The sequence below is a fragment of the Rattus rattus genome, chromosome 1 (genome assembly GCF_011064425.1).
Source record: "Rattus rattus isolate New Zealand chromosome 1, Rrattus_CSIRO_v1, whole genome shotgun sequence".
In the NCBI taxonomy this organism is placed as follows: Eukaryota; Metazoa; Chordata; class Mammalia; order Rodentia; family Muridae; genus Rattus; species Rattus rattus.
In genome coordinates this window covers 19,122,937-19,147,672 of record NC_046154.1, presented here as the reverse complement: position 1 = coordinate 19,147,672, position 24,736 = coordinate 19,122,937, and the positions used below count along the sequence as shown (strand labels likewise).

Here is a 24,736-nt window from a genome sequence, read left to right as displayed (position 1 = left end):
GGGCTGAGTGTCACATTGAAAGCCCACTTCTAGTGGCCTACTCCACCAACAGGGCCCTACCACAGGTTCCACAACCTCACAACACCAGCAGCTGGAGAATGCATGGTCAAGAGCCTGAGCCTTAGGGGACATTGCAGATTCAAGCCAGAAACCCAGGGAACTACCTCAGAGCCTGGGTCCTGAGCCACGAGTTTGTGTTCCTGAACCTCCAGATTTGCAGTCCTGCCAAGCACGCCCGTGTCCACATGGTCTCCCACCCATGCCAGCCCACATGGTGCTGAGGTTACTGTCAGTTTCATTTCACAGAAACATGTGGCACCGGGGAACCCAGAGCCTAGTGGGCATGGGAAGGGTCTTCAGGACAGACAGGTGGGGCGGTGCCAGCCAGGCCAGGTCTCTTGCAAGGGAAAATGTTGGGGTCCATTGCTGGCCACATGGACCTGGTGACTGGAGTTCACAGCCTCTTGGCCAATAGTCTAACGAGCCTTTGCGGGTTGATAGTATATGCTGGGAGCTGCCCGGTGTGTCGTGAGGCTTGGCCCAGCATCAGTCATGGAAGACGGCTGCTTTACATGAGTCATACCTGACTTCCGGGCAGCAGGCAAAACTCAGTGGGACAGCCAGGGAGATGGCCATGGGCTGAAAACTTGAGTCAGTATCAACTGTGTTGAACCCACCCATGACCCACCTTACCCCCGTGAGACCTCCCCTCTGCTGACTGTAAACACGGAGTACCAGCAACAAGGACTCCATCGTGGGTCTTTATATAGAGTAGCAGCTGGCGGACTGCATGGCTGAGACCTGAACCCGCCTTGAAGGAAGAAGTCAGAGCTGTGTACTGTAGGTATGAGGGCCGCCTGGGGTCGGCTGCAGTAATGGCACTGACCCCGCCCTTCTGCCTGCCTTTTCTAATACAGTCCTTCCCCGGGATCCAAAATGCTCAGGGAAGCGGCTCTTATTTTGTCCATAGAGAACTATTAGTGTTTGTCCCTGTGGGTCTGGAGTTTCTGTTGGCTGGAATTCAGACACGCTAACTAAAACTTAGGCAGTCATCTTGGGCCCCTGAATGGATCAGCCCAGCTAACTCCCCATCTTCATCCCCCTTTGAGGTAAACTAAAGTAAGAGAGCCTGTATTTATACAGCACCTACTAAGCGGCAGTCACAGTGTGCTGCGATTCCCGTGTTCCTCTCCAATCCCCTTGAGAGATTGTGCATTTCAAGGGGTTAAGAGGGGATATCTTGGCTCAGTCAGCAAAGTGCTTTCCACAAAAGCATGAGGATCTGAGTTCAGGTCCCCAGAACCCAGGTGAAAAACGTTCAGATAAGGCAGTACCAGGGTTGGGGGTGCAGAGGCAGGAGGATGCCTGGAGTTTGCTGGTCAACCAGTCTAGCCAAATAGATATATGCTCCAGGGTCATCGAGAAACCCTGTCTCAAAAAAATAGGCTCTAGAGATGACTCAGTGGTTAAGAGCACTGGCTGCTCTTCCAGAGGTCCTGAGTTCAATTCCCAGCAACCACATGGTGGCTCACAACCCTCTGTAATGGGATCTAGTGCCGTCTTCTGTTGTGCAGGCATACATTCAACATAGAGAACACTGCATACATGGTAAATGAGAGAGAGAGGGAGGGAGGGAGAGGGACGGAGGGACGGAGGGGGGGGGAGCGGAGAGGGGGGAGAGAGAGAGAGAGAGAAAGAGAGAGAGAGAGAGAGAGAGAGAGAGAGAGAGAGAGAGAGAGAGAGAGAGAGAGAGAGAAATACAGTGAAGAGTGATCAGGAAGACACCTATCTTTGATCTGCACACACACGCACGCATGCACGCACGTGCACACAGGGAGAGAGTTGAGAAAAGATGCTCATAGTCTTACATAAGAACTCAAGAAGCATCAGGAAACACTACTGCTCCATATCCATCTCAGCCCATCTGGGACTGCCATGAACACTAGATTCTGTACCACGAATACAACATCATTTGACTTGTAACAATGACAACTGACATCCAAAGCCATGGCACTGATCTGGTGGCAACTCCTGGCTGCATGGTCTCATGTTGGTGAGGCAAACTGGCTTTGTAACCAAGCTGCCCTCGGGGAGACCGCTCTGTCCAAGCTTGAGACGGAACACTTGCTCTGACCGTCTGCCCAAGGCCCCTCCTGTCAACACTGTTGTTTTGGGAGTTAAGTTTTCAGTACCCAACTGGGGAGGTAGAGGGATGATGGGGTCTGCAAGGAGCTGTGAAGAAACAGAACCGTACTGGCTGTGACAAAGATTTATTCCTAACCTGGGAATTTTTTTCTAAGGAAACCCTCCCAGCCACCCTCTGGGCAAGCCACTCCTAATGTAGGGGGCAGAAAGGACTTCCAAGGTCCCATGGCAACTGAAAAGGAAACCCTGATCCCTTCCCCTGCCTGCTACTCATCAGATGGGCCTTTGCGCTCCAGGGCCCACACATTTAGAGAAACTTTCTTTAACTTCCCCTGCCTCGGATCCTATAGCCACCACCACCCCCAGTCCCCACTCCAGTGCACTCTGGACTTGAGAACCAATAATAATTGGGGCCCTTGGTACTGAGTGGCTGAGGGTGGAGCTTAGCTTGGATCCCAGGGAACAAGGGGGCCCTGCCCACCGACCCACCTACCCACATGGTCTTCATCTCCCTGCAGGTCAATGGCCACTTGGACTATGCCAAGAAAATGGATGTCATCCTGAAGGCTGTGGGCATCCGCACCAAGCCTGGCTGGAGTGAGAAGGGACTCCCCCTGGCCCCTGGCAGCCTGCCCCAAGAAGAGCCTCTCCAGACAGCCACAGTCTCCACAGACGAGACAATCCACCAGGATGAACAAAAGCAGGGACCTGCCCCAGGAGACAGTCTCAAATCTGCCATACCTTCCAGTGCCAGCCAAGCCCAGGTGCCAGCAGGGCTGGACCAATCCACAGAGGACTCGCTCCCTGCTGCCGCTGCGCCAGCAGAGGGACACCTGGTGTGCAGCCATGGTGTGGGACCCAACCCACTGGGCTGCCCTGACTGCACCCGTGAGACCCAGGAGTCGTGTGCAGAACTAGACTGACCCTGCAGGCATCTGGACTACTCTCCAGACGTCTCTATGCGACTTTCTCTAACCCCTATGGGCTCCCCAGAGAGCTCCAGAGGTGGGGAATTTCCACAAGTGCCTTTCTGACACAAAATGGAGAGGTGAGAGAGAAAACCTGGCAGTAGCACCTGCCAGGTCAACCCAACCCCAACTCCAAACCAGTGTGGGCTCCTGCCCTGCAGGTCCCATCCAGAGGCCCAAAAGTCACTGTGGGATTGGGGATCCCCATGTTCCCTTTCCTCCAACCTCAGTGGACCCAAGTGTCTTCCAGATCCTGCATCTACTCTCCAGGGCTGCCCACTGCTCCAGGCTCCACGAGTGGGTGTTTTCATGTGCCAATGAGTCACTTTGCTCCCTCTGCTCTTAGAAGAAGCAGCTCTGTCCAGTACACTTGTGTGGGCTGGGTGCACTGTAAAATGGCTGGAGTAACAGACATACATGTGATATGATGGCGGCCCACCCTGAGCTTGTGAAACACGTGAGCCTGGATAGAATTATAGCGGAGGAATAAAGGCAGAAGTCACAGTCAGCGTCTTGAGACCTAGGCCTTGGTAAGTGTGGATTACATGAGGGACCAATAAACACTGTTTACCACACCCTACGGGGCCTTCTCTTGACCTTCGTAACTTCATTGAATGCTGGGGAAACTGGGCCTCCGTGTACATAGGAAACCCATGGGAGGCCATGCAGAGGATCAGAGATGGGATCACCATAAGTTTAGCCTTAGGATGTCTCACCTGAGCTCTTGTGTCTGCATCCTCTCTGTTCCTCCCACCCCCTCTAGGTGACAGGGACAGAAGTGACCTGCCCCCTCATTGTGCAAGTGGAGAAGTAAGACCCATGGAAAGCTGTGGGTGTCGTAGCGTTCAGAAACTCGATGCCCCCTCCACCCTCTGTCACCCACTTTACAAGCATCTACCCGACTAACTCCATGCTGCCTCTGCTGTGTCCCCATGGAAGAGTGGTAGTGATTCATTGTGTGTTGGGGGGAGAGGGTGTCACAGAACATACTAGGCACAGAGTCAGATCAGAGCCCAGGACATTTGGGGTGGGGGGTGGGGACCCTTGCACAGCTGTTTTTCAGGCACCACGGGCTTCAATACAGTCCACCACACATCCACTTCCTTCAGCTTCTGTTTATTGAGTCCCTCGGCAAGCCTAGTGGCGGAGAAAGCCGGAAGCACCAGAGCCCTGCTGCCAGGGACCAGTTGAGCACGGTCAGCACCAAGGAGAGCTCCCGGGTCACCCTGAGAGCCTGGGAGCCTGGGTTGATGGAACAAGGGCTCAAAGAAAGACCTGATGCTAAAGAGGAATTCAGTATGGAGAAGCATGGAGCCAAGAGTCCCCTGACCTTACCCACAAATGCAAGCCGTGCCAGGCCGGAGCCCACATGCCTGTCTGTGGCTTCACCCCCAAGCCAGGGACAAACATCCCTCTTCGGCTGTACTCTGCCCACCCAAGCAGCTGTCCTTTCTTTCAGTGACCCTAGGAAGGACCAAAAGGAGGCAGGATGAAGGGCTGTTCTGCCTCCATCAGCTGCTTCCTCTGGGGGAAGCTGGGGCGGAGGAAACCCACACTTAAGCTTGCACAGGATCTGTCACCATCCCCTGGGCCTCTAGAGGCAGAAGGATGGGATGAGACTGGAAAGAGTCCCTGAGTGGTAGGGTCCCCACCCAGCAAAGCAAGGAGGCTGGGAGCCCAATCTGGGCTGGAATAGAAAAATGGGACTGAGATGTGACCTAATGGAGAGCATGTGTGAGGCTGTCCTAACAGAAAACGGGGCCCTGGGAACACAGCTCCATTGACAGAGTGCTTTCCCAGAATGCATGAAGCCCTGAGTTCCACCCCCAGCACCACGTAACCTGGTGTGTAGCACATCTCTGTGATCCTAGCACTTGGGAGGTAGAGGCAGGAGGATCAGAAGTCCAGGGTCATCCTTGGCCACATTGGGAAGCAGGGGTTACTTGAGAGCCTAGGACAAACAAAACCAACGGAAGAGAGAGAAGATGGGAGGGAGAGAAGGCTGGGGGAAGGAGGGAGGGACACTTGCTAGCCTTCTACCAGAGCCAGAACCTGGCTGACCAGGGGTTAAAACAACAAGAATTCACCACACACTGACCCCTCACAGGTGCTGAGCACACCGTCCACATTGTCTTAACAAGGTGCGATCACTCCTACTCTCCCTTGAGACCCGGGCCAAGCCCCAGAAATGCTATATAGAGTTGAGCAAGGGGTCACATTCCCAGCTGCCTGGCCTCCAGTCTCAGGTGCACTTTAGTGTTGCAACCCCCATCCTAGGGCCGGCAGGTCTGGAAGTTCAGCAAATGCATACTTAGGAATGCTCGTGAACAGACGATGTTGACTGAGGCCATCTGCAGAGGGGCGGGCACTTTGAATAAGCTCCCCAAGGCCTATGAGAACCCCAATAAACCCATAGATGGCACTTTGGATAACAGGATTGGGTCAGTCAGGAACTGGGGTATCTAGAGTCTTCCCACCCACCATGAGAGAAAGGGATGAGGACAGATTGCTTTCCTACTGACCTGACCCAAATGGCCCAGCTCTGAGACCCCCCAGCTACACTACACAAGCAACATTGCACTGGAGTACCCCACAGAGATGTTTCTGATTACCCCTCAGGTCAAGGAGCCTGCAGCAGAAGATGGGGCTAGCTGAGGATACCTCAGTTCAGCACCCTCTCAGGAGACCTACCACCTCCTAGTCTCAGGAAGAGTGGGCTGAGACCTCTGGGAATGTGGCCTCCAATGGCCAGCTCTCGACCTGGTCAGTTCACGGGGGAACTGAGTGGATGCGGCCGTATCTCAGGCTCCGCAGAGTCTGTGACAAAGAAGTTGACCACAGTGGTGGCCCTGGTGGGTGGCGGGGGGTCCCGGGTGGCCTCTCCAGGCAGCAGAAGCTGGGCTGTGAGCTGCAGGCCCGAGGTGCCCCCTGACGCGGAGTCTGAATCTGAGTTCGGCGGCAGAGGCAGAGGCAGCACCTGCTGCAGGCTGAGGCCTGGCCTGGCACCGCTGTGAGAGGTCCACATGGAGGGGGAGGCAGGGCTGGCCCGGTGCTCCGGGGGACAGTGGACGCATGGCAGGAACCTGCCCAGGGCCCTCTTGAAGTCCCGCATAAAGAGCGGATAGATGATAGGGTTCATGGTGCTATTACAGTACCCCAGCCACGTGAGGACATCGAAGAGGCCTGGGGAGATGCAGTCACACACGGCCTGTGGAGAGAAGACTCATCACACCCCTGTCCCAGGCAGGGACCCAGGCTACCCACCCAGCAGGGATAGGACAGACACACGGACACAGGCACCACAGATGAGCCATCCTCCTCCCTCCCACCTTTGCCCAGTGAGGCATGGCGTCTCTCCGGTCAGGCCTAAGCTCATCCCACCTTCACAGTCAACATTTTACCTGAGCTATGTTGGCCACAAAGAAGGGCAGCCAGGTGACAAAGAACATTCCCAGCAGGATGCCCAGGGTCAGGCTGGCCTTCAAGGCCTTCCTGCTATGCTTGGTGGCCAGACGCCTACTGTCAGCGGACTCCATCCCTGGGCGTGGTGTCCTGGGCACCTGTGGAAAGGAAAGCCACATAAGTTAGCTGGTCTTCGTCACCGACTGAACCTCAACCCTGATACAAGACCAAGTCCTAGTATACCAGCAGTTAACTGAGCCCTGATCCTTGGCCGGTCCCCAGCTGAAGCACTAGGCCTAACTCCAGTTCCAAACCAAGCCTGACATCAGTGCCAAGAACAGCACAGCCCCAGGCTGAACACTGCACTGCCCAGAGGTCCTTGTATAATGACCGTCTTGAGCTGAGCCTCCGGCGGGGACCTCTATGGAGGTCCTGGTCCTACACTGCACCTTATCCATGTAGCATTTCAAAGCTTTGAGGTAGCTCAGACACAGAGTAGACAGCTCCAAGTGACCCTCCTACAATGCCAATACTCAGTGCATGGAGGAGTCAGATGAGGCTCAGTTAATAGGGGGCTTGACTAGCATGGATGAAGCCCTACCAATTCTCCTACCTCATGAACTCGGTACAGGAGCATGTGCCTGGAATCCAAGCAAGCTCAGAGGTGTAAGGCTACCCTCGGCTACAAAATGACTTGAGACTGGCCTAAGCTGTTGAAGACTCAGTCTCAAAAATAGATAAATGGTAGCTGGGGGGTAGTGGCGCAAGCCTTTAATCCCAGCATTCGGGAGGCAGGGGCAGGCAGATCTCTGTAAGTTCAAGGCCAGCCTGATCTACAGAATGAGTTCCAGGACAGCCAAAGCTACACAGAGAAAACCTGTCTTGAAAAACAAAGAACAATAAAAAGAGATAAAGATAGAGAGATGGCTCAGTGGTTAAGAGCACTGGCTGCTCTTCCAGAGGCCCTAAGTTCAATTCCCAGCAGCCACATGGTGGCTCACAACCATCTGTAATGGGATCTGATGCCCTCTTCTGGTGTGTCTGAAGACAGCTGCAGTGTACTTATAATAAATAAATAAATAAATAAATAAATAAATAAATAAATAAATCTTTATAAAAAGGTAGGTAGGCAATAGATGATAAAGATAGATAGGCAGACAGACAGATAATAGACAGACAGATGATAGATAGATAGATGATAGATAGATAGATAGATAGATAGATAGATAGATAGATAGATAGATAGATAGGTGATAGGTAGATGACATTCTCCACAGACAGGCACACAGCACCACAAGCCCCATCACCTTCCAAGGCCTCAGCACCTCAAGGCCCAGTTGCACTTGCAGAAAACCACCCACGGCAGAAGGGCAGCTTATCTGTGCAGCCCACAGAGTCTCTGCACAGTTTGGAATCATGGTTTTCCCATCATGCTCCACAAAGCAGAAGTGTTTCTTTTTAATCCCTGCACGAAGCACATGTTCGTGATGAAACCTTGGACAGATGAGGCGGGGATGGCTGGGGACCTTAGGACTGCACAACTCCTTTCCAGTCCAGTCTGACACCCTACTCCGTTCTTCTCCTGGACACTGGTGGGAACCGGGGGAGGAGAGAGGGGCCACCCCCTGGAAGCCACCACGAAGGGTCAAGCACCTGGAGAGGTCTGAGCACGATGCTGCCACCTGCGACCAACTGTCCCAGTTCACGGTGAGGAATGGGATGAACCTGTTTCACCTCAAGCTCTGTGACCCCTCTGAAAATACGAGACACCTCTCCACTGAAGAGGCTACCCATAAGAGATGGTTCAGCGGTTAAGAGCACTGACTGCTCTTCCAGAGGTCCTGGGTTCAAATCCCAGCAACTACATGGTGGCTCACTACCATTTGTAATGGGATCTGATGCCTTCTTCTGGTGTGTCTGAAGATAGCTACAGTGTACTTATAATAAATAAATAAACAAACAAATAAGTAAACAAACAAATAAATCTGTTTTTTAAAAAGTTTATTTTCGGGGTTGGGGATTTAGCTCAGTGGTAGAGCGCTTGCCTAGCAAATGCAAAGCCCTGGGTTCGGTCCCCAGCTCCGAAAAAAAGAAAAAAGAAAAAAAAGTTTATTTTCACAGACAAAAGAAAAAAAATCATGGGGCCTTCAAGTAAAGGTGACTGCCACCAAGCCTGACAGCCTGGGTTTGAGCCAAGGAAATGAACGTGAACTCCTACTTATCCAAGATCTACCTCCTGAATGTTGGGATTAAAGCACGTCCCACCACACCCAGTTTACATAGTGCTGGGGCTTGAACCCAGGCCTTCTCACGTGCTCGGCAGGCACTCTACCAACAGAGCCATAGTTCTAGGCACGTTCTTGCCTTATCCACATACTTAGGTTTGGGACCCAAGGTTTTGCCCAGCTTCGCTCTTTTTCTTTTGAGACACATAGTCCAGGCTAGCCTCAAACTGGAAATAGCCCTGCCACAGTCTCACCGGTGCTGGCACGACAGGTACAATATGCCCTCCTGGGTTCTGAAGGCAGCCAGAGGTGGGATGTGTGTGGAGAGATACAAAGATCAGGCAGGGGCAGGAAGGGAACCAGACTCCCGAGCAGTCCTCCACAGATGGAGCCGGGGTGGAGGAGGCAAAGCCTGAGTCTGTCAGAGCGGGGAAGCTTCGAAGCAAGATCACGCAGGAACCCTCCTCCACCCAGCTCCCTGCCAACTGGGGCTTGCAGAGCAGACGTCTGTCTACAGTGCTGGAACCCCAACTCTGAGCTGCGCTCCTGCACAGATTTTTCAAAGGACAAAGCACACTGTAACAGATTTTTCAGGTGACACCTGATGGTGTTGCTATCAGGGGAAAATCCACAAAACAAGCAGCCTCAGAGAGGCCCTGACCTTACCCTCTTGGCCTTGAAAGGGTGGCAGAGGACAAAGCCCTTTAAGAGGGGTGGTCTAAGGCAAATCACAGCCCCACCCCACGCTAGCTCTATGAACTTGAGAAAGAGCCCCTTGCTACAACTGGAGAGAGCATATCCTCAAGTCCCAGAGTCACTGAGGAAGTGCGGAATGTACTAGCATGCGTGTGCGGATTGTACGGGCATGCGTACCCGCATGCGCAGTGCTGATGCCAACACATCCAGCTTCTCTCTTCCCAGTAGCCGCGCTCACCCATGCTAGTCCTTGTTCTGTAACCTACATTTCCCCTTATATATCTGCGGCACGTGCTGGGAGCAGAGGGTGGCTTGTCATCCAGGGCAACCTGGCAGTGCTCTTTCTAGCCAGCAACTAACTCCTCATTGGACATAGTGACATACACCTTTAATCCCACCACTTGGGAGGCAGAAGCAGGCAGATTTCTGTGAGTTCAAGGTCAGCCTGGTCTACGGAGTGAGAATTCCGGAACAGCCAGCGCTACATACAGAGCTGTCTTGAACACTCCTGGCACCCGAAAGGAAAAAAAAAAAAAGACATGACTGCCGCAGCACAGCAAACACACATACACACACACACACACACACACACACACACACACACACAATGAATAGATACATAGAATTAAAATGTCACTGTACTTGGCTAGGGGCTGGGCATGCACCTCAATTGGCACAGTGCTTGTCTGGTATATAGAAAACTCTGGGTTCCATTCCCGGCACTGCATAAACCAGGTACGACGGAGCATGTCTGTAATCTAGCGTTCAGAAGGTGAAGTCAGGAGGAACTCAAGGCCATCCTCTGCTACATAAGTTCGATGCCAGCCTAGTCTACATGAGACCCTGTCTCAAAACTAGATAGTCAAACACTCTCTCCAGAGAGAACATCTCTGTATTATAGTGACACATCATCTGTCTATTAAAAAAATATCTATGGCGGGTTGGGGGTTTAGCTCAGTGGTAGAGCGCTTGCCTAGCAAGCACAAGGCCCTGGGTTCGGTCCCCAGCTCCAAAAAAAAAAAAAAAAAAATCTATGGCACATCTGTCAACTGAGCCACATTCTTACCCCTAGCATTCATTCATCCATTCATTTGTTCATCCATTCATTCGTCTTCAGACAGGGACTCATGGTTAAGAGCACTTGCTCTTGCAGAAGACCTGGCTTCGGTTCCCAGCACCCACACCGTAGTTCACATCTACTGATAGCTCAAGTTCCAGGGGATCCAAGACCCTCTTTGGGCCTCTGCAGGCACCAGGCACGCACGCGGTGCACAGACATACGTGCAAGGAAAATACTAAAACATAGAAATACACTTAAATCTTAAAGCGAATGAATAAATAAAGGGACGTGTTGAGCGAAGGGGGATGTGTCACGGAGCGAGCGAGGCAGCTGGACAGGCAGCACAGACAGCGTACCTCCACTGTGTCAACAGCACAGAAAACACTGATTCTTGAGGACTTGACGCAAGCACACAGCACACGGAGTGACATCAAGGATGCACCGTTAGGGAGCAAGAGTGTCCCCAACGGTGAAGAGACCAGGTTCAAGGCATCTTTCGCTTCACTTTGCCTTGCTTTCCGGTCCCGGACTCCACCTCCCAACACCACAAAACACTAAAAGGAAGCACATTTATAATTCCCTTGTTATTCAAATTGCTAACAAACTTGGGGGGTGGATGACAGCTCAGAGTTAAGAGCACTGGCTGCCCTTGCAAAGGACCTAAGTTCTGTTCCCAGAATCCACCTTGGGCGACTCACAGCCATCTATAACTCCAGCTCCTGGGAGTCTGATGGCCTTTTCTGGCTTCCATGGGCATGGCAGACATGTGGTGCACATACGGACAAGGAAGCACACATAGGTACACATTTAAAAATTAAGATAAGGGGCTAGAGAGACGGCTCGGGGCTTAAGAGCACTTGTTGCTCTTGCAGAAGACCTGGGTTTGATTCCCAGCACCCACACGGCAGCTCACAACCATCCATAATTCCAGTTCCATGCCTTCTTCTGATATCTCTGAGTATTACAGCACATGTAATACATACATGCATGAGTGGTCAGGACACTCGTGCACATAAAATGCTTAAATACATAAAATAAACAAGTAAATGAATCTAAAATTATAATTAAAATAAACATGAAAAACAATTCAACAGTCATCCCGTCCCAGAGGGAGGTCGGCAAGATGGACTTGAGCCAGATCACAAGGTCTCACACCCTGACTGGCTTCCAACAGCCGACTGACTGGCTTGAGGCAAGCTCCTGTGCTTCTCCTGTCTCTTCTGTAAAAAGACGCTCCTTGAATCTCAGCACTTAGGAGGCAGAGGCAGGAGGATCTCTGAGTTTGAGGCTAGCCTGGTCTACAGAGTGAGTTAGTTCCAGGATAGCCAGGGCTACACAGAGAAATGGGGGGAGCAGGTGTGGCAGCAGTCCCAAGATGGCGCCCGGAACTGCAGCTAAGTCTCATGACTAGCACCTGACTTTCTCACACACCTGAAACTAGCCAGGTCCATTGTGAGAGCTGCGCAGGCTCACCATGACGCAAGATCAGGCCATGTGACGTGGACCTATGAACTGAGATCATGCAGTCTGGACTGAGGAGGCGGAGTTGAGGGAGGATATAAGGGAGTGTGCTCGGGGAATAGGGGGAGAGAAGAAAAGAAAAGGGAGATTACTGCTTGCAGGCAGAAAGAACGGTTCCTGAATAAATTGCTTTGAGAAGAATGTTGTGTTGTCGCTCCTTTATGCGGGACAGAGAAATCCTATCTGAGGGGTTGGGGAGTGCCAACCCCCTCCCCAGGGGAATGGGCTGGGAGAGGGACACATTTGCTAGCATTCATCTCATCTATGCTAAAGAATAAATAAGGTAACAGACCGGTTGGAACAGCTCCTCCAATAGTATAAGTTAGAAACACTGTAACCCTGTAGGTTAGCTGTTACTTTGTTAGCTGTTACTAATTACATTGTAAGAGTCCCAGGGTTCTCAATAACCGTGCTGCTATTGGTGACAGCCAGGGAAAGACTGGAAGACAGAAGCCCCAGAACCATCTATTCTACCCCCAACAGTAGAGGAGGGGAACCTGTTGAGCACCTACTCTGTGCCAGAGCCACCTCCCCGCCTCATGGATAGTTAGTTATCTTTAGCCCTGAGATACGGGTAGGCAAAATGGCTTCTCCAAGGTGATTCGGCAGTGGCGGGAGCAGGCAGGACTTGAAGGAAGAGCATGCTGAATTTCTATGTCAAGTCCTCAGCTCAGCACAGCCACTCTGCAGCCACCTCCCCGCCCCCAGCAGGTATTTCTGTGACTGTCACCTCCTCTGAGGAGGAGGAAGGAAGGAGGTGGAGGGAAGACTTGTCACTGAAACAGACAGATATGCAGTTAGGAGGGAAGGGCAGAAGTGGGAGGGAGACAGGAGGAGGGAGAGGAGGGGGAGGTCAGGGGAGACAGAGGGAAGATAGTGGGAGAGGAACAACCAGAGGGGAAAGGGGAGGGGAGGGGAAGGAGGAGGAGGGGGAGGGAGAGTGGATTAGAAGCTGGGGGTGAGAGAGGAAGGTGAGTCAGAGGAGGAACTCCTGGCTCACCTTTCTGTCTCTGTAAGGCTGCATTCACACTGCAGCCTGATGTTGCCCAACAACGCTCTTGACTCTCTGGGATCACCCAAGGATGGATACCCACACCCCCAAACTATCTATCTCCCTTCTTTCCCCTCCCTGTTTTGGTGTGTGTGTGTGTGTGTGTGTGTGTGTGTGTGTGTGTGTGTGTGTGTGTGTGTGAGAGAGAGAGAGAGAGAGAGAGAGAGAGAGAGAGAGACTGTAATTCAGGCTTCCTGGAACACCCTAAGTCAATCAGGCTGGCCTCACGCTCACAGCAATCCTCCTGCCTCAGCCTTTCTCCTACATTGAATAACAGGCATACACTTCTGAACCTCTATTGGTTTTTCTCCTCCCTCCCCTCAACTCTCTGGCTTGGCATCACCCCACAGAGACACCTTCACCTGCTTCAATCTCCCTGATACCCCAGTTCTAAGCATAACTTCCATCTCCCAGCCCCTGGGGATGCCGGGAAGACCTGGTAGGAACCACTGTGCCAGCAGTGGGTATTTTTAAGAGCCCAATTTCACACAGAGGCATATGTAGATAGCAGAGAGATATGTTGGCCAGCTCCCACGCTGCCCATGCCAGGGACTGGGGGCCTGTGCCCGCCTCCCTTCCATCTGCAGGGAGCTAGAGGCTGCCCTGGTAAAGGAAGAGAAAAGAGCTGGATCCTAGAAGGGAAGGGGCCCTATGCAGCCTTCTCCGAGACAGTCTCCAGCTCCAGGCTGCAAACGCCCTGTGTCTGTCCCTTCATTTGAGACAGGATCTCACTATGTAGCCCTGGATGTCTTGGAACCCCCTATATAAATCAGGGTGGCCTTAAACTCACAGGGATGGACCTGCCTCTGCCTCCCGAGTTTGAGTGGGATTAAAGGTGTGCACCACCAGGCCTGGAGAGCTGCTTTCTGGATAAACCAGCTCAGAGGGAGAAACCAAAACAAACCCTAAAAGAACAGGAGTGCCAGGGCTGGAGAGATGGCTCAGTGGTTAAGAGCACTGACTGCTCCTCTAGAGGTCCTGAGTTCAAATCCTAGTAACCACATGGTGGCTCACAACCATCTGCAATGGGATCTGATGCCCTCTTCTGGTGTGTCCGAAGACTTCTATAAAATAAATAATCTTAAAAGTGCCACAGCACACACAAACCCCCAAAGGCAGGCACAAAGGAAACAGGTCCACAAGCGACTTTGAAAGCCAGGCAGTGAAGGGTCTGATGCTTCAGCAGCCAAGAGAACAGGCTTTGGGCTGGAAGGACTGTTCAGCAGGCAAGAGCATATATCCTTGCAGAGGACCCCCGTTCAGTTCCAAGCACCCACATCCGGTGGCTCCCAACTACTGTACTCCAGAACCAGCCTCTGAAGACACCTGCACTCATATGCACGTGCATGCATGTGCGCACAAACACAGTTAAAAACCAAATGCTCGGGCTGGAGAGATGGATCAGAGGTTAAGAGCACTGACTGCTCTTCCAGAGGTCCTGAGTTCAATTCCCAGCAACCACATGGTGGCTCACAACCATCTGTAATGAGATCTGATGCCCTCTTCTGGTGTGTCTGAAGACAGCTACAGTGTACTTACATATAAATAAATAAATAAATCTTTAAAAAAAAAAAAAAAACAAAAAAACCAAATGCTCTTTTTAAAAGAGAATGAGGCCAGGCATGGTGGCACACTCTTATGATCCCAGCACTTGGAAGGCAGAGGCATGCGGATCTTTGTGAGTTCCAGGCCACCAGGACTATGAAGAGAGACTTCCTGCCTCCCGAAAAAGTGGAGGGGTGGGGAGGTAGGGAAAATGAACAGGCCGTCCAGCAGATGTTTGGCGGGAGGAGAGATATGGAACAGACACGCCTCTGGCTTGAGAACCAGGTGGATCATCTTGTCACCAAGGTAGGATGATAGCCTTGGGAACAGAAGGGATGTCCTCCAAACTTCAGGGTCCACTGTGCTTTCTCTGCCTTGGCCTTCAGCTACACAGAGAACATGGCTTTGGGGTGTCTCCCCACATCTAAGCTCCCACCCAGCTAGGGCTTAAGGTCAAAGTTCATCTTTACAATTGGCATAAATTTAAGCAGGGTAGGACCTCTCCAAGGGCAAAAAAAAATAAAAAAAAAAAAAAATAAAAAAAAAAAAAACAAAATAAAAAAAAAAAAAAAAAAAAAAAAAATTTAAAAAAAAAAAAAAAAAAAAAAAATTTTAAAAAAAAAAAAAAAATAAAAAAAAAAAAAAGAAAAAAAATAAAAAATAAAAATAGGTTCTGCACACAGTAGGTAGCTTCTGCACACAGTAGGTACTCAATGCCACTGATTGGACTAACAAATTCAAGTCATGAAAAGCTGAAGGGCCCAAGCCATTCCATATATGAGTGAACCCACAGGGTGTGAGAATGGGTACCCATGTGAGCCACAGGCCCGAAGCTCTGTGTCCATTTCCTTCCCACCACATACACAGGCTGGGAGGTTGCGAGAGGCTCAGCATGGTTCTGGATGCTGGTACTAGGGCGGCAAACATGACAAGCTCCTGCCCTCTTAAAGCCCACTTCCTACCCAGGAGAGTCCATCAATCAATCATCTGTCCCCTGGCAAGATGTTTGCAGTTGCTGCTGAGAGGGAGCAGTGGGCCTGGAGAGAGGTCCTAGCCTGGGAGGGAAGCACTTGTCCTCAGAAGCCTGAGAACAGAAACCAGCAGTTGAGGGTCGACCATGTGGAAAGACGGAACAGCCGGTGCAAAGGTCCTGAGACGGGAAAGCACTTGATGCTCAAGGAATAGGCAGAAGGTCAGTGTGGCTGGGAGAGGAAGAGCAACCAAGGAAAGAGATGGCAACACAGACGTGGATCAGGGAGTCTCGGGACAAGAGCTGCAAGGCCCACAGAGCATAGCAACAGGACCTGTCAATTAGAAGGTTACCATAGTAACCCAGGCATCCGTAATGGGACTCAGCCCCAGGATGGCAGTGGTAACTAGAGCCTGGATTTGTGTCACAGGTAGAGAAGAATGAACTAGGTACGCAGTGTAAGCAGCAAAGAGGCATTCATCCAGGCTGCCTCCAGAGTTCCTGACCTGCGAGGCCAGAAAAGGGAGGTCACCGTTCACTGTCGTGGAGAAGACCCTGAGGGCCAAGTCTGGAGTCTGGAAAGATCAGAGCTCCGTCTGTACTCGGGCAGGGCGTGGCCTAGCAGCACCCAGGTAGCATTTCCAGGCGTGAGACAAAACAGAACCACTGCAGAGAGAATGCTGGGAGCCATCAATAGAGTCAGGTCGGAGCCCTAGGGTGCAGACGGGGCTGGCAGATCAACACTGAGGGAGGACCTGGGGAAGCAGCCAACAGGGACATGGTATAATGTCAGTCACTGAGCAAGGGTCACTTAGCCATGCCTGCTCTCCCTGGGCCTCAGTTTCCCCGTCATCAAGCAAGGCTGAGAGAGTCTTGTTCACTCAGCAGGGGGTTTGGAGACAAAGCTTGGGTACCTGACAGAGCGTGCTCAGGACAATGGCGTGGCTGTAGGAGGTGACTCCTTGCGCAGGCCCTGATGTCACCAGGTGCCACCCTGGTACCTGCTGATTTACTTCACCAAAAGAATATCTGTGGCGGGGCCCTGCTGAGACCAGGGCATCTGACAGCCTAACTTCTAGCATCCTCCATCTCTGGTACAGAGTGCCCATGTAGGTGAACATTTTTAAAACTCACAGAGCCTGCGAGAGGGCACAGAAGGTAAAGGCCCTGCATGGAGTCTGACTAGACCCCTAGTTCTCACGCGGTGAGAGAAGAGACTCCCGAACCTGGTCTTCTGCCCTATTATAGCACACACATGTGCCCACTCACATACACGATGATGATGATGATGATGATGATGATGATGATGGTGGTGGTGGTGATGATGATGATGATAATTACACAATACTAATAAATTAAAACCTGGTGGTGGTGGCACACACCTTTGACCCCAGCCCTCAGGAGGCAGAGGCAGGTAAATCTCTGTGAGTTCGAAGCCAGCCTGGTCTACAGACTGAGTTCTAGGACAGCCAGGACACAGAGAAACCCTGTCTTGAAACCCCTCCCCAAATAATAATAATAATAATAATAATAATAATAATAATAATTAAAATTTAAAACTACTAACGTAGGGTGTGAGCTGCAAGCCGTCTTCTAGCAGCAGAGAACATGTTCTTCGTTCCTAAGAACCCTCTCCCAACTCATAATGAGAAAGCTGGCCTCAGGCTCCGGGCATAACGGACACACAAAAGCACTGTCGTGACACCGCTGGGGCCTCCAACATCCCTGTCCTGTGTTTCCTATGACTGCCTGTGGCGAGGGTTACTGGTGTTTCTTTTCTGGAAGAGATAGGAACTTTTCTTTCTGAACGCATTCGTGGGGGTTGGGGATTTAGCTCAGTGGTAGAGCACTTGCCTAGCAAGCGCAAGGCCCTGGGTTCGGTCCCCAGCTCCGAAAAAAAGAAAAGAAAGAAAGAAAACTGAACGCATTCGTGGAAATAAAAAGACGGGGCTTAAAAAGATGCGGGTAGGAGAGATGCCCCACCCTCCACCCCACATTTCTGAGAGCAAGGTGGAGCTCAGTGGTAGACCCTGGGGAGCCTGTGCCACAGTCGATCAATATCTTCAAGAACTCAGGAGCTTCCATTTGGACTTAATATTGCTCCTCTCTCTCTCTCTCTCTCTCTCTCTCTCTCTCTCTCTCTCTCTCTCTCTCTCCCTCCCTGTGTGTGTGTGTGTGTACAAGCCATCTCACATCTCACACGGAAGGGATCTGAGGTGTCCCAGGAGCAGCTGTGCAGCCCCATGCACACAGGCAGAGGTCAGAGGACATGAATGGAAGTGAGTTTTTTTCCCTTCTACCATGTAGTTCCCAGGGATAAAATTTGGGTCTCCAGGCTAGGTGGCAAGTGCCTAGACCCACTGAGCTTTCTAGCCAGTCCTTTATCTTTTAAAAAAAATAGGTGTGTATACATGTGCATGTATGTGTGCATGAGTGTGTGCATGAGTGTGTGCATGTATGTGTGCATGTATGTGTGCATGTATGTGTGCATGAGTGTTCTTGCATGCTCACCCGCACATGCACAGAATTCAGGAGACAGACCCCAATGCCTTGGAGTCACGAGTGTTTATGGGGATGCCCGGTTCCATGTGAGTGCCAGGATCCAGACTCCAGTCTTCGTGACTTTGCAGCAAGCTCTCTTAACCAGTGAGGCATCTGACATCTTCGCAGGGTAAGAAACAATCCCTTACTATGTGGAGACATCAGATAGTATCTATTTACATCTCAAACACTGACTTGTAACTCACTCAATTTTGGGGTTCCTGAGGAGAAGCCACCAGCCTCAGATACCAGGGAATTCACACAGGTAAGAAACAGATTTGGTCACCTCTTAGCCTCAGGCCAACAAATGGAAAAGTCAGTGAAATTGTGACAAGGCAGGAGCAAATCACCAAGCGGGAATGAAGTAAGTCTTTACAGAAAAAGGAAAACACCAGTGGCAGAAGCGGTGGCACATACCTTTAGTCCCAGCACTTAGGAGGCAGAGGCAGGCAGATCTCTGAGTTCGAGGCCAGCCTGGTCTACAGAGCAAGTTTCAGGACAGCCAGAACTACGCGGCGAAACCCTGTCTTGAAAAACCAAAAGAGGGCTGGAGAGATGGCTCAGCTGGAGAGATGGCTCAGCGGCTAAGAGCACCGACTGCTCTTCCAGAGGTCCTGAGTTCAATTCCCAGCAACCACATGGTGGCTCACAATCATCTATGATGGGATCTGATGCCCTCTTCTGGTGTGTCTGAAGACAGCTACAGTGTACTAATAAATAATTAAAAGGAAAACCAAAAGAAAATACCAAAGTTCTAAGGAAAGAGTGCGGAAGGCCTACATCTATCCTGACTGTATCAAGACCACAGACAGCTTGGGAACAGAGGCAGGACGCCTGTCCACTCATGACGCCATTGTCCTAAATGAGCAGACTTGGGAAGATCAGGTCTTGGGCCTGCTATCTTTCCACCTCACCCAAGTCTCTTGCCGCTCAGTGACCCCAAGACTACCAACCTCACCCCAAGGCTACCAACCTCCAAGAACCTCCTTCACCTGAGACTACAAGATGTCCTTGTAGAGAGCAGCTGCGACCTTTACGAGGAGCTCAAGTCTAGGGAGCCTCCATCTTGCCCGCCAGGGTAGACCTCGCCAGGAGCCCAGTGCTACCTGTTTGGCAAGAGCAGCCATGCTTGCTTGAGCTAAGGGGTCTGCCCCATTCACAAGTAATTATTGAACTATGTGTACTAGAGGCCAAATCTGACCTAGCCTCACACAGCCCCCGAGCCAGGGAGCCAGTATGGCTGAATCAACACGATGGCAACGGTGTCAGGGAGGCAGTGAACATTCAGACCCGGAGGTCAGGGTCAGCCTAGGAAGAAGTTTGCTGAAGTTAGCAAGAGCAGCTTCAGGGAGAGGCGTTGAGGCAGAGGGACCAGCAAACACAGAGACCTGAAGCCAGGCATGGCGGTGCACACCTATAGTGTCAACACTATAGGCAGAGAGGCAGGAAGATCATCGGTTCGAGATCACCCTCAACTACATAGTGAGTTTGGAACCAGCCGAAGCTCTGAGAGGCCCTCTCTCAAAGTAAGGCCAGAAATCTTGGCACGGAGTTATGCTTGGCAACTTTGAGGACTGTCCTCTGGGCCCTGAGGCTGGTAGACAGAGAAGCAGAGAGGGAGAAAGGAAAAAGGGAGGGTTAGAGTTCAGCCTAGAAGCATCCTCAGGCCATATTCTGAGGTGGGTTTTTGCCTCGTGGAGAGCTAGGTTTGTAGCAGGAAAGCAACACGACCAACTGGGAAAGTGGACTGCAGTGGGAGCCAGAAGTCTATCAAAGGCTCCCTGGTGAGAGGTGACAGTGACTAGGACAAGAGAGGATGCTTTCTAAGTTTCCCACATGTGATACAGGGTGGTGCCTGTCATGGAGAAGCACGCCAGCTTCCTCCTCCACATCCATGTTTAACAGCTCACCACAGTCCGCATATCTCAGCACAGTCAGTCCTTGAAATTCATTAGAAAGGCATAGCCGCAGCCTTGTAGGATTAGCAGCAAGCGCTTACTACGAGGCAGTTACCCACTGGTCTCCTAATGGAGGTTTATTTCTCCCCATCCCAAAAGCCAGGTCTCCCAAACCCACCCCGGGTACCTGCAAGGTTTCCAAGGCCTGGCCAGCCGTGCCCGTGGTGAGCGAGGCCACTTGCACCGCCTGCTTGCGGGCAGCCAGAAGGATCCTGCAGTAGGTGAAGCAGATGGCACCCGAAGGCAGGAAAAAGGTGACGCCAGACGCCACGAGGACAAAAGGCAGGCTGGCCAATAGGCGGCACTGGCCGGGGGCAGGTGTTCGAGCTTTGCCCAGTTCGTGCCAGCCCAGCAAGAGGGGCAGGAAGGAGGCAAGCGCCGCGAGGCTCCAGGCACCCAGGATGAGCGCCAGGGCTCGCGGGGCTGTCATGCGCAGCTTGTAGCGCAGCGGCGAGAGGATGAGCAGGTAGCGGTCCAGGCTGATGAGGCAGAGGTTGAGGATGGAGGCGCTGCAGCACATCACGTCGAAGGCGGTCCAAAGCAGACAGAGGCCTCGAGCTAACACCCAGCGCCCATACAGCGCGTTCAGCATGGCTGGGGGCATCACCACCAACCCCACCATCAAGTCCGACGTGAAGAGCGACACCAGGAAGAAGTTAGACGTGTTGCGCAGCGCGGGCTGCGTGCAAATGAGCACGATCAGCAGCGAATTGGCGGCTGCTGTCAGCACGATGACCACGCACAGCGCGGCAGCCACCCAGCCGCTGCCCCCCGGAGCAGGCGGTGGCCCGGGACCCCAGGCTGGGGTGCTACTGTTGACAGGGCCTGGCTCTGGAACCATGGGGACTGGGGTTGAGGACCAAGACGGGATATGGTGAATGCAGGTACAGGGTGAAGGCAAAGGAGGAGAAAGGAAGCTGCACCTCAGAGTAGTAGTGACAAAACGGGGTTCTTAGGTCATCGAGCAGCGATTTCAAGAGATCGGGAAGGGTTGTAGGGGTGCCTCCTACGGCAGGGCCACCTGGAGTACTCGGGTAAGAAGTTTGGGGAGGGGTACTGATGTGACGAATCAATGAAAGTTAGCTTGGGGCTGGATGAGAGCCCTGGGATGGAATAGGGCCACCGGGGATGCCATAAGATGGGGGTGGGGTTCCTGGCTAGGGGCACAGCTGGGGATGTGGGAGCAGGAGCCGAACTCCCGCCTTCCGGCCGGGGCAGTCTCTCCGAGAAGGGTGGGCGTGTGAGTACGTTAGATCACGAGCTGTCGCGCGTGGGGGTCGCAATGGGGTGGCCCAAGAGCAGAAGCGCAGCCCGGAGACGGAAAGCAGGTCTCCTTTCGCCTTGAGGCACCGCAGGATCCCCGGTACCGGAGGCCGCGGACCGGGCCGGGCCAGACCTGGCCGGGGAAAGAGGGCTGGCAGAGGAGCGCAACGCGGCGCTCCGCCCTCTCGGCCGCGCCGGCTCGCCTGGCCGCCTCCCACCCGCGCTCCCTACCTGGGCGCTCGCGGGTGATCCGCTGCCGGCGACTGCGGCAAGCGCCGCGGGGCTGGAGACTACAGGAGGCGGCTGGTGGCGCGGCGGACATAGGGCTCCCGAGCCCGGGAGACAGCGCGCAGGAGCCCGCGACGCTTCTGCCACGCGCGATCCCGGAGGCTCCGAGGGTGCGCCCCGCCCCGCGGTGGGCGGGCAGAGCCGAGCCCCTCTAGCAGGCGAGCCGGGTCGTGGTACCCAAGGCCTGGAGAAGGATGCTCCGAGCGCTCCCGGGCGCCCGCAGTCCCCACACCTCCGCCTGCGGCTTCCCTGCCCACATGTGATGGCGCAGGCAGAACTCAAGGAAGGGGGACGTGACCTGTATGTACCTGGAGACTGCTCCCCAATGGGGGCGGTCGGGCCACTCACTGTGAGAGTCACCACGCTTTCAAGGGGAGTCAGCTGGAAAATACCGAGCAAGCCGTTAGAGAGCCTTCTGAGCCTCAGTTTCTGGATCTATACAATGGGTAAATAATTTCTGCCACTCTTCACCTTTGAGTTACCCCTATCCGTTCTCCAACAACACTGAGTGATTTTGGTGAAGGTCCCCGTCCCTGACCTGTTGGCACTCCAAGTCTCAGTGTGAGATTTGGGAATCTCCAAGCCATTAGAAGGGAAGCCGCTGCAAACGGGGGCAGGGTATAGCGCCTCCTAGTGATGACCAAGTTTTCTTCACACCGAGTAGGTACCAGGTACTGCTCTGGACCATCTAGACTACATTAGATGATGCTTCCCATCGGTGAACTTCCATTCTAGCCAAGGAAACGGGCAAGAAACGCTCAACGGAAACGTGAAGTGGCCATTTTTATAGGAAAAGGAGGAGAAGGAGAAAGAGGACGAGGGAGAGAGAAAATGTACAGCAATATGAAGAGAACCTGGTGGGTGTCTTTTCCGAAATGGAAATACCTCCCACTTAGAAGAGCCCACTGCTTTCATGGCCTTGGTTTGTCCTGGAATATCTCTACCCAGATTCCTACCCCCAACTCTAAAGCCAGGATATATATGCCAGAAATATAAATGCCAGAAAGAAGGCGTTAACTGTCCTGCCACGGTATCCACTCATGCCCAAAGGCGGGTGGAGCCAGCGGCAGCTCGCAAAAGACATCCCTATCCCTCACTCCACACTGGGTAACCTGAGGAACAGAAGGTCGTCCCTAGATGGAGACTCAGAGACCAGCTTGAGATCCCAGCTCCGCTGCTCAGTTAAACTCTGCACATTCAGGGCTAGTGGCAGCTGACCCTTCGGTCTTCTTTCCTCTTCAGCCACGGTTAGCAGAATTCCATGCCTGACTCACTGAGTGTCAGGGGAGATTAGATGACGCTGCGTGGTCTGACAGCTTAACAGTCCTGTGCCCCTCATAGCCCAGAGATGCCTAACACCAGCAGCAGTCGATACATTTGGAGCCCGGTGATCTGGGTTCACAGTCACAATCTGCTACTTGATCTATAAATCTGGCAAAGGTTTCTCTTTTTTTCCTTCTTTTTTTCTCTCCTGCCTACGACTGCTTGCCTGCGTGTATGTCTTGTGCCTATGGAGGCCAGAAGAGAGCATCGGATCCCCTGGGACTGGAGTTAGAAATGGTTGTGAGCTGTCGTGTGGGTGCTGGGACTCAAACAGGTTCTCCGAAGAAGCAGCCACTGTTCCTAACCACTGAACCATCTCTCCAATCCTGTGGCAAAGGGTTTGTTTTCTCTTGGAATTCTGTGTGTGTATGTGTGTGTGTGTGTGTGTGTGTGTGTGTGTGTGTGTGTGTGTGTGGTGTAGTGTGTGCCTGTGTGCATGTGTGTAGAAGAGGAGAGAACTTTCAAGCATTCTCTCCTATCGTATGGGGTTGAGGGATGGATCCCATATGGTCCTGAGCTTTAACTGCAGACATCTTTGAGCTCAGCTGTTTCTTCTGCATGGGACTTATGTGTTTGTTTCGTTCACTCCCACGCTTGTTTTTCTTTCTTTCTTTCTTCTTTTTCTTTCTTTTCTTTTTTCTTTTTTTTTTTTTTTTTTTTTTTTTTTTTTGATACAGGGTCTCATTATGTAGCCCAGGATAGCCTCAGATTTTCCATTTTCCAGTTTGGTTTCCTGAGGACTGGGTTACAGGCATCACCACCATGCTGGGCTGTGGAAGACCTTTCAGTTCTCCGTGCTGTGATATCAGATAACAGAGATGCAAATGGGATGGCTGTTTGAGCCGTCTCTTCACATCTCACAAAACATGACCATTTTACATATCTGTCTGTCTGTCTATCTATCCATCACCTATCTATCTGTCTGTCTGTCTACCTATCTATCTATCCATCACCTGGCTGGCTGTCTACCTATCTGTCATCTATCATCTATCTATCATCTATCTACCTATCATCTATCTATCTACCTATCATCTATCCATCATCTGTCTGTCTGTGTACCTATCTATCATCTATCTACCTATCAATCTATCATCTATCTACCTATCATCTATTTACCTACCTATCTACCACCTATCTATCTACTTACTTACCTACCTACTTTTATTTTTTTCCTTTGGGTGTTTTGCCTGTGGGAATATGTGTACACTGCATAATGTAGTGCCAGGGAATGCCAGAAGAGGGCGTCAGATTCCCTGGAACTAGAGTTGCGGACAGGTTTGAGCCACCACGTGGTCCCTGGGAACTGAACCTGGGTCATCTGTAGGAACAGCCAGTGCTCCTAACCACTGAGCTACCTCTCCAGCCCCCAAAACGTGCTCATTTTTTTTTTTCGGAGCTGGGGACCAAACCCAGGGCCTTGCACTTGCTAGGCAAGCGCTCTACCACTGAGCTGAATCCCCAACCCCAAACGTGCTCATTTTAACAGGTGCTCATTCTAGGTGACCAATTCTTCACACTTGTTTGCTATATGATAATCTGCGCTATGCTATAATTAAAAAGTTTCTTTTCAGCCGGGTAAGTGATGGCTCACACCTTTAATCCCAGCACTCAGGAGGCAGAAGCAGGCGGATCTCTGAGTTCAAGGCCAGCTTGGTCTATAGTCAGGGCGAGAGAAACCCTCTTTTAAAAAAAGGAAAAAGTTTATATCTAAGACTGGCCCTGGGCGTGCTGCCACCTAGTGGCCATACTGTTAATACCTGGAACTTAAGGAAGTTCTTCA

General features: G+C 52.0%; 2 protein-coding genes across 2 annotated transcripts in view; one reads left to right on the top strand and one right to left on the bottom strand.

Moving 5' to 3' along the window:
- The window catches only part of Tmco4 (transmembrane and coiled-coil domains 4), a 65,211-nt gene extending 61,518 nt beyond the window's left edge, over window positions 1-3,693 (top strand). Inside the window, exon 13 of the mRNA XM_032895488.1 lies at window positions 2,664-3,693. Coding sequence (XP_032751379.1) covers window positions 2,664-3,068 — 405 coding nt within the window. The 3' untranslated portion in view covers window positions 3,069-3,693. The remainder of the gene's footprint in view (window positions 1-2,663) is intronic.
- A 1,607-nt stretch (window positions 3,694-5,300) lies between these two features.
- On the bottom strand, window positions 5,301-21,460 carry Htr6 (5-hydroxytryptamine receptor 6). Its single transcript, XM_032895477.1, has 3 exons — window positions 20,210-21,460; window positions 6,515-6,673; window positions 5,301-6,321 (listed from the first exon to the last, which is right to left on the bottom strand). Exons 1-3 carry the CDS (start codon window positions 20,921-20,923, stop codon window positions 5,878-5,880), a joined length of 1,317 nt encoding a protein of 438 aa, XP_032751368.1. The 5' UTR covers window positions 20,924-21,460; the 3' UTR covers window positions 5,301-5,877.
- Window positions 21,461-24,736: the final 3,276 nt, after the last annotated feature.

Excerpts from the sequence above, each read along its gene's own strand:
- Htr6 (XM_032895477.1), bottom strand. The coding sequence starts at position 20,923 with ATGGTTCCAGAGCCAGGCCCTGTCAACAGTAGCACCCCAGCCTGGGGT. Across the intron at positions 6,674-20,209 it reads AGGCCTTGGAAACCTTGCAG|GTGCCCAGGACACCACGCCC; the intron begins GTACCCGGGGTG and ends TCCTTTCCACAG. Across the intron at positions 6,322-6,514 it reads TTGTGGCCAACATAGCTCAG|GCCGTGTGTGACTGCATCTC; the intron begins GTAAAATGTTGA and ends TTCTCTCCACAG.